The sequence below is a fragment of the Platalea leucorodia genome (assembly GCF_965183815.1).
Source record: "Platalea leucorodia genome assembly, chromosome: 5".
Taxonomy (NCBI): Eukaryota; Metazoa; Chordata; class Aves; order Pelecaniformes; family Threskiornithidae; genus Platalea; species Platalea leucorodia.
Window position 1 is genome coordinate 100,557,507 of NC_138827.1, and position 8,428 is coordinate 100,565,934.

At 42.1% G+C, this 8,428-nt stretch overlaps 1 protein-coding gene across 1 annotated transcript in view; it reads right to left on the minus strand.

The window, feature by feature from the left end:
- NEB (nebulin) overlaps positions 1–6,788 on the minus strand; it is a 127,087-nt gene extending 120,299 nt beyond the window's left edge. The window contains exons 1-3 of the mRNA XM_082312871.1: positions 6,670–6,788; positions 5,259–5,333; positions 710–754 (exon numbers count right to left, since the gene is read on the minus strand). Coding sequence (XP_082168997.1) covers positions 710–754; positions 5,259–5,291 — 78 coding nt within the window. The 5' untranslated portion in view covers positions 5,292–5,333; positions 6,670–6,788. The remainder of the gene's footprint in view (positions 1–709; positions 755–5,258; positions 5,334–6,669) is intronic.
- Between the last annotated feature and the right edge of the window lie 1,640 nt (positions 6,789–8,428).

Sequence of the window (8,428 nt, forward strand, 5' to 3'; positions counted from 1 at the left end):
CAAATTATGGTAATAACTCCTTGGCGACTCAAATATTTGTTACCAGTGACATGAAAAAAAATCTGCAAACCACCACTTTTCGGTGAAATTACACAAGGTGAAGGGAAGAGAACTGACACATGCAAACTGGTTTCAGGCAGAATCTTTTTATATTTCTCCTCATAACGAGGTTAAGTATAATGCATGTGTGTGCCTGTTCATATGTACATATCTAGTCACACTCACATCTTCTGTTCATCTTTAACAGTAATGATTGGATTTTGTCAATACGTCAATATGTCACCCAAGTAATCTTCCTGCCTGGGTTTCTTATTATTAACGTAACCTGTTGCTTCGTTTTGTCAGCTCCTGTGCAAACAGCTGCTGGGCAGGAGCAAATGGAAGACTGTCGGCAAGACACAGGGCAGGACAGAAATGAGGACAGTCTTTTTCTGATGGACACATCCACAATTCCTTCTCATGGAAATCAAAGAGGGGCAGATAGGATACTCAGAACAAGCTAGAAGTCCTCTAGATCATCCCACAACAGGGTCTTGCAGAGAAAACAAAGTATTAAGAAGCAACTGTTCGCTGATATTTGTGTGTTTAATATGAAAAATTAGTCCTCAGAATATAAAAGGCATTTATTTTTTATATATTATACAAATTTTGCATTATGCATTAATTGCATGCATATATACACCACATGCAACATCACAGGGACCTTTACCTCATGTGGTTCACCCTCCTCAATAATTGTCTCTTCAATGTAGTACTATTAAAAAAAAATGAGAAAAAAAATCATTGTTAGGCCAGATCATACAGAATAACAAGTTGTAGCTTCTATTGAGCTGTTTTAAAAACACACGTCTGGAGAAACAGGACTGTAGTTCATAGGTACCTATGAAATCATATTTGCATCCTTGGTAATTCTGAACATCTGTTCATTTTTTTGCATTAATGATTGGATTTTTTCCATACATTCCTCAATTAATCATCCTCCCAAATAATTAATGAAGGATCATTATCTAATTTTACCCACAAGAGGGAAGACAATGATGATCACACTAAAAGAAAGAATCAGCATTCAAAAAACCCAGGATTTTCCAAGTGTTTGGTAATACGCTGAGAGGACTGTAGTAGGTTTCTCTCTCTAAGGCTGCCCTCAGAGTTGTTCCTACCTACAGATCCTTGAAGGACACCTGTAGTTACTGGCTGCCAGCTAGACTTTGTACTACTGATCACAATTCTGAGCTCAGCAGCCCAGTCAATTTTCCACCCACTTTATTGTCCACTTATCCATCCCACATCTCATAAATTTGGTGATAAGATGAATATGGGAGACTGTTTCAGAGTCCTCCTAAAGTAGTCAAGGTATGCAACGTTCACGGGTATCGTATGCAACATTCACTGGTCTCCCCTTGTCCATAGCAGCAGTGAACTCATTATAAAAAGCAATGAGTTTGGTCAGTCATGATTTGCCCTTGATAAATCAATGTTCATTGCTCCCCATGACCTTCATGTCTTTCATGTGTTTAGAAACAGCTTCTAAAAGGATTTGCTCCATAGCCTTCCCAAGGACTGAAGTGAGGTTGACCACCCTGTAGTTCCCCGGATCTTCTTTCTCATCTTTCTTGAAGATGGGTAGAACATCTGCCTTTTTCCAGTTGCCAGGAACATCCTTGCATCACTATGAGCTTTCCAAGATGACAGCAGCCTTGCAAGGTCATCAGCCTGCTCCCTCAGCACCCCTGGATCCATCCCCGCTGGTCCCACAGAACTATGTACATCCCAGTGGGTTAAGTCATCCCTAACTCTGTCTTCCTCTGCTGTGGCTACTACTTCACACTCACCTCTCTGCTAGGAAGCTCAGAGATGTGGAAGACCCTAGGACAAGCCTTATCAAACCTAAGGCAAAAAAGGCTTCAAGTACCTCAGCATTTTGCCTGTTCCTGGTCACTAGCTTCCCTGCCCACTGAACTATGGTCCCCCACTCTCTTAGCTTTCCTTTTGCTGCTGATGGCGCTTGCAGAAACCTTTCTTGCTGTTCTTCACTTCCCTTGCTGGCTTCAACTCCAGCTGAACTTTGCCAATGCATGTAGGAATGGAGTTTATAATGTCTTATGTCTTTATGTTCCTCCCAAGTGGCCTGCTTCCACCTTCAGTATACTTCTTTTTTTATGTTTGAGCTGAGTCAGGAGCTCCCTGTTCATCCGTACCAGCCTTCTGCTGTGTTTGACTTCTGCACATTGGACTGAACCATTCTTGTGCTCTGAGAAAATTGTTCTTGATGATCACCCAGCTCCCCTGGGCCACTTTGCCCTCCGGGGATCTTTCCCATGGGATCTTCCCAAGCAGGCCCCTGAATCTGCTCTTCTGAAGTCCAGGATTGTAATTCTGTTTATCTTGCTCACTCCTCTCTGAATCTTCAACTCCAGTCTCGTGGTTACCGCAGCCATGGCTGCCCTTGACCTTTGCATCTTCCACCGGTTCTTTCTTGTTTATTAGTAGCATGTCCAGCAGAGCATCCCTCCTAGTTAGTTCATCAATCAACTGCATCAAGAAATTTACCTTCAATACTTTCCGGAAATCTCCTAGGTTGCTTGTGCTCAGCCATAGGCCCTTTCAGCAGATCCTGGGGTGGTTAAAGCCATCCATAAGCACAAGGGCTGTGCCTGTGAGGCTTCCTCCAGCTGCACAGAGAGGTTCCCAGGGTGCTACATCTCCTCTGAAGTGGCAGATCTGCAGGTGGAGGACGATCCTTCCTCCTGTTGCTGGAAACCATGAGCCTCCTGTCTTCTCCATCCTGACGGCCACCCTCCATCACCCATCTAACCAGGGTCTCCAGCCGGCACGCCTTCCTTGCCACCTGTGGCTCTGCCCCTTGCTTTTCACGAAGGTGCAGACCTCTTCTTCTCCTTCCATGATCGTGCAAAGCCGGTTCACCTCTTCCTTCGGCAACCTGCGGTGCAACTAAGTGACCTGACCAGATCACATCTCCCACTGGAGAGGCAACAAGGTCCCTGCCTGCAGGGCTCCGTGGGCTTCCCTCCCCCGCTGGCAGCTTGCCTTTCCCCACAGCAGCTCCGACCGGGCGGCGAAGGCCGAGCCCGCCGCCGCCCCGCCCGCCGCCTGCCGAAGCCTTCCCTCAGGCGCCGGCCGCACAGCAAATGGCGGCCGCACGGTGGCGCTGTCCCGCCAGGCCGGCGGCCCGCCACGGCGCCCTCGCGCGGCAGCTGGCGGCCGCGCCGGGGCCTCGCCCTCCCTCCGCCCTCGCTGCTTAACGAAGAAAAAAAAACATTTAAAGATGCTGCTCCATCCGCGGTAGTAAACAGCAGCTATTTTGTTCAAAAGGTGCCTAACTTGCCACTGACTTCCAGAAAGGAGAAAATGCAAAATGCGGTTTTTATCTTTGAAAATCTCCTCAGCAATGGTTTGCTTGGGCTCACATGCCAAAACTGTGGGAACAGAAAGCCCTTTGAATCAAGCCCTAAAAAAATTCTCATTCAAATTGAAGCCCTTTTCCCAGACTTGTTCCTCAAAGTGAGGTTCACGTAACTAGCCCATACTTTTCAAGCTGTCTCATATTGGGCTGTTTTGAGGCAATTTCTGCTCACCGGCCCTATACCGTGTTTGAGCCACCTTCCGCAAAGCCTCGAGTAACCCAGCAGCAAAGATTTCTGTCATTCGTTGGGGTTTTTTGCACATCACAAATGGCTACAATGTCCAGTGCAGGCTAATAACTCCAGAGAAAGAAAAAATAGTATCTTAAAATCTTCAGCGTTTTCTCAGCCACTCATTATTCAGCAATAATTTTCCACTCTTTCAGAAGACGAATTTCTGATGGAACTCTTATAGGTTTAAAAGAGGTGATTCATATAGAAGTGGAATTCTAGTTAAGAAAATTCTGGAAAAGCTTAAGCTGCCTTAAAATTGTACCAGATGCTATCGTTCCTGGTTTGTTTAACTTCTCACTATGAATATCTGGAGGGAAGCTACTAAAGCAGCACCGTCTCGGTCTGTCCTAGGGATGTGGCTACAGGAAGGCAGTCAGTGAAAATTAAAAACAAGGAATGAAACAGAGTTCTGTAGACAAAAAGCCCAACATACCATAATTCCAGCAGCACGAAATAAACATTGACAGCATTTTGTAACAGAGAGCACGTAACGGTCAGGAAGCATAAAGGCAATTACAAGCAACATGGTAATAGGGTAGTTAATGAAGGACCGGCGTCTTTGTAACTAGGTGGTACAATGTCTTTGAAACGGGCTTTATGAACGGTAATGCTTATTTTCCAAAACACATTGAACTAATTCAGCTGGCAAACCATTTGACTTTACTTCATTCATTATTTGAAATTTATAAAGTCAGCAGTCGGGGCTCAACGCTGAAACACTGCCTGAAATCAACGGTCCATTGAATACAGCGTGGAGATAAAGAGTCGTGGGATGTCTACATTAGTACCATCTTCTTCTTTTCCTCAAACACTCAGCAATTTTTTATAATCACTCACATATTTCATAACACATAATTTCATTTCAGAACAGTAATAATGCAACAGGTAAGACCACACTGTTTGTTAACCTCTTACACTGTTTCAACAGCAAAGTCATTATTCTAACGGCACTCGCTCATAACAGTAAGCTGTAGGTTCCCCAGTTCCTGGGGATTCCTTTAATCAAATTGCTGAGACTAAATAATTAGGCATGTAACTGTGAGTTTAAATGACCTATCGGAAAATTAATCCCTGATGCAACTCCATGGACACCTACAGGTTTAAATCAAGCTCCATCTCTGCAACTTCTAAGGCTAAATTTGTTAATGGTACCTCGGTGGCACAAAACTGCTGCCTTTCTGCATTGCAGTGGGCACAGAGGCGAGGCTAGAAAGTGGCTTCCACAGTCATCCTCTCTAGCATGGATTGGATGACAGAGGGCAAGCCAGGAGGGAAAGGAGATGGCCCACTGCATCTATAATTATGCAGAAGAGTAATCACAAAACCTCGCGATGCGGGTGTGGGATGGTTATAATCCTTGCTTAAGCAGAGCAACTATGACAGGAACCAGGGAGACTTTGCTCCACTGAGAGCAACTTTGTTGTTGTTGTTGTTGTTTTTTACTGATCAAAGCATTTAATAGATATCTAATCATACCCTAATTTTCAGAACACAAACAGCAAGCAACCATCTATGCTCATGAGCAATGGCTCATTAAAGTGATTAATGTATTCATTCACAAGGCAGGAAACAAATATTTCTACTCTCAGATTTTCTTCTTACCTCCACAACTTCCTCATATTCTTCTTCCTCCATTTTGAGGGTATTCTTCTGTCTCTCCCCCACTCACTGGTCACGCTGCAAATGAAAGTGTGAATACACAGTATTAGCCCAAGACGGAAAGTACTCGGAAAAGCTACTAGTCTGGTTCATAAAGCACCTGGGTCATGGTTAGTAACTAGTCAGATCATTACAAAGTTGTTGCCTAACCAGTAAAAGAACTTGAACAACAGAGAGAACCAAAGATGGGATCTGGCATTACTTTGTTTCTGACTATTATGGGAAAGCACTGGATTAAGTTTCAAACGTACTGATATAAACTACAATTAACATCAATACTGGAATTCAATGAAAAGAAAACAAAAATTAGAGGAAGAGATTTCTTGAAGTATGATTTGATTTTTTTCATTACAACAAAATTATTTGAAGAATTTTTCTTTTCTCTGGGAGTATACTATACTATTCCATTACATTATTCAAGCTCCTGTTTGAATGGGATCTTTATCTGTGTATTCTACTATATTCATTCACAAGTAAAAGCATAATGGAGAAAAAGATTGTAAATATTTTTTTTTAAGTGACCTTAGGTTAATGAGGCAATTTCTGTCTTCCCAGCATTAGCCTATACAGATGCTCGTTTTGGGGTTTTTTTTTTAGTTCTTGTGGCTTTTTTCTCTCTATTTCTTCAGACCTGGCAAATATGAAAATCCATACAGTTGGCTGAATTACAAAGTAGAGATTACTGTCAAAACCTTTAAACAAATTAATTAACACAATGATTTCTCTATGAGGCAAAGCTACGATTTTCCACCAGAGACTACAGCCCTGTTTCTAATGTTGGTAGGGGATGAGGCTTTGGAACAGCTGTTCCTGAGTCCAAAGATATTTGCCGTGTAAGCTAATACTACCAAATGACGGGGTGGTTTTGTTTAGCTGGCTAAACTGCAATTCCTTCTGAGGCAAGTGAAGTCTAGTAATGCAGGTTAAATATAGGAACAGAGAATACTGTCCCTTTTTAGTTCCAATGTGGTGAGAAAAATTACCAAAAAAAAAAAAAAAATCATTTTGTTAAAGCAGAATGTTAACTATTAAAATAAATGAAGAATAACTCAATTAATAAGTGGCATGTCGTGTGAAAAAGTAGGCCAAAGTTTATGGACAAACCCAGGAAGCAGGGATTGCATATAAGGATAAAATCTATACAATCTGTCACTATTATAACCTCCAGTTACTCTTCCAAAACACAGTTCCAGGTCCTTTCCTCTTACTGCCGTTTGCAACTAGTCATCCAGACAGAAAATCTGACTTCCATGGGCAAGGCACGACTGCTACTCCCAAAAAATTACAGAACGGGGAAACAGCTCAAGATCCTATTCTAAGGAAAAGAAGTCAAATGTGATTAAAATGTTCTTACCAGCAACATCTAGTAAATATCCTTAGGAGCAAAGCCTCTCCAGTCTTCCCTCCTGAGCAGCACTGGGCGAGAGCGAGCCTGGTGCATCGGCTCCTAATTACGCATGTGGCTAGCACAGCCAATCTGGCTCCAGCCCGCTCGAGTTTCAGCCCTAAATATACTTGGTGACCCCGGAGGAGGCCACCTGTTCTCAGCAACATGAAGGAAAAGGGAGCAGGGCACTTCTGTGCTTCTGAGGAAACCCAAAACACACCAGAGCTGGACTGAACTTCACCAGGTCTCTGCTGAAATGGATCCCTAGGCAAATCCAGGGGAGCACTCAAATGGAAGAAAAAAAAAAAAAAAAAAGCATGTTTTCTTCTTTCAGAATTTATAATAATGGTTAATTTGGATTGACAGGGACAATTTCATTCCCATATTGTACCTGAATCAAAACTATCCAAATTCAAGAATCTCTGAACTTCAGAGAAAGGAGAGAGGAGTCTGGACTTTGAACTCAGTTTTTAGTATAAATCTGTCTTTAATTTCATCCCTTAAGTATACCTGAAGTGCTCTATCAACTTAACTTGATGCAAATCATGTGTCAATAGTTTTATCACTTCTTATGAAATGTTACATAGCTGAACACATGGACCTGGGAACACGTAAAAACTGACTACTTGCAAGGAAAAACTCGCAAGGAACCCGGTTAACAGCCAATATGCCTGGTGAAGAAAGACTAAGAATACATGATAAACAGATTAAGTGACAGCAATTCTAATGTACCAAGTGTTTTGGAAGGTCAAGAATTATATGATGTATGGAGTCGACTCATGGTGATGATAACAACTGACCTCTTAGGTCATCTAGCTGACCCACATAATAGGATTGCTTTAGTTCTTCAAGGAGGTGCCTTTAAAAGCCAATACCAACAATGATCTCTTTTCTTATGCTATATCACATAATTGAATAAATGATTGTCAGGAGCCCTTGAGAGACACCTTCTTGTTCCTTAACTCTTTCCAGAAGTTAATATTTATATCCAGATGAAATATCATATCTCATTCACCACTGCCAAGTATTTTATACTCTGCACAGAGCTGTAGATCCGTCCCTTTCTCCTTTAGGCAAGCTATATGATTTCAATTATTTAGCATTTTGCTTTACTAGGCAATCCTTCCCCTTTTAATCTTATTTCTGTTTATTTAAAAGCCCTTTGGTTTCTTAACATCTTTTGAAGATGTCGAGAAATGAATATAGCACATTGATGGAGTCTCATGAGAGCAATGTCAGCTTAACCTTCTGCTCTCCAATCCAGATCCTGTGTGTGTGCATGCCAGAAATAACTTACAGAGTAATTTTTCTCCAAAGTCCTGCTTTTCAGCTGATTGGATGCGTAATGTGACATCTACGTAAGTGATGACAAACCTTTACGTAGTGAAGGGCCAATTTTTTTTTATTAAATATGTAATTCGTTATTGTTGTTTCCAGCTCAATGTTGTTGATGCCAAAATTAGCGCCATGGCTGGTGACTCACTATCCCCCTTCTTGGTTCTTTTCAGCAGGTCTGGGTTCATGGCCTCTTTTTCAGACTTAGTTGTACTTCACATTGCTCTTCCTGTAAATGGCATTCCCCCATAGTCACTGCTACAATATTGGATATTATTATGCCTCATTCCAATCACCTGGTTTAAATCAGGTTTACTGGATCAACGGAAGCTTGTATTCCTCTGTCCTGATGGTTACTCTGACAAAATTAGCAAGTATTTTCAAACAATAC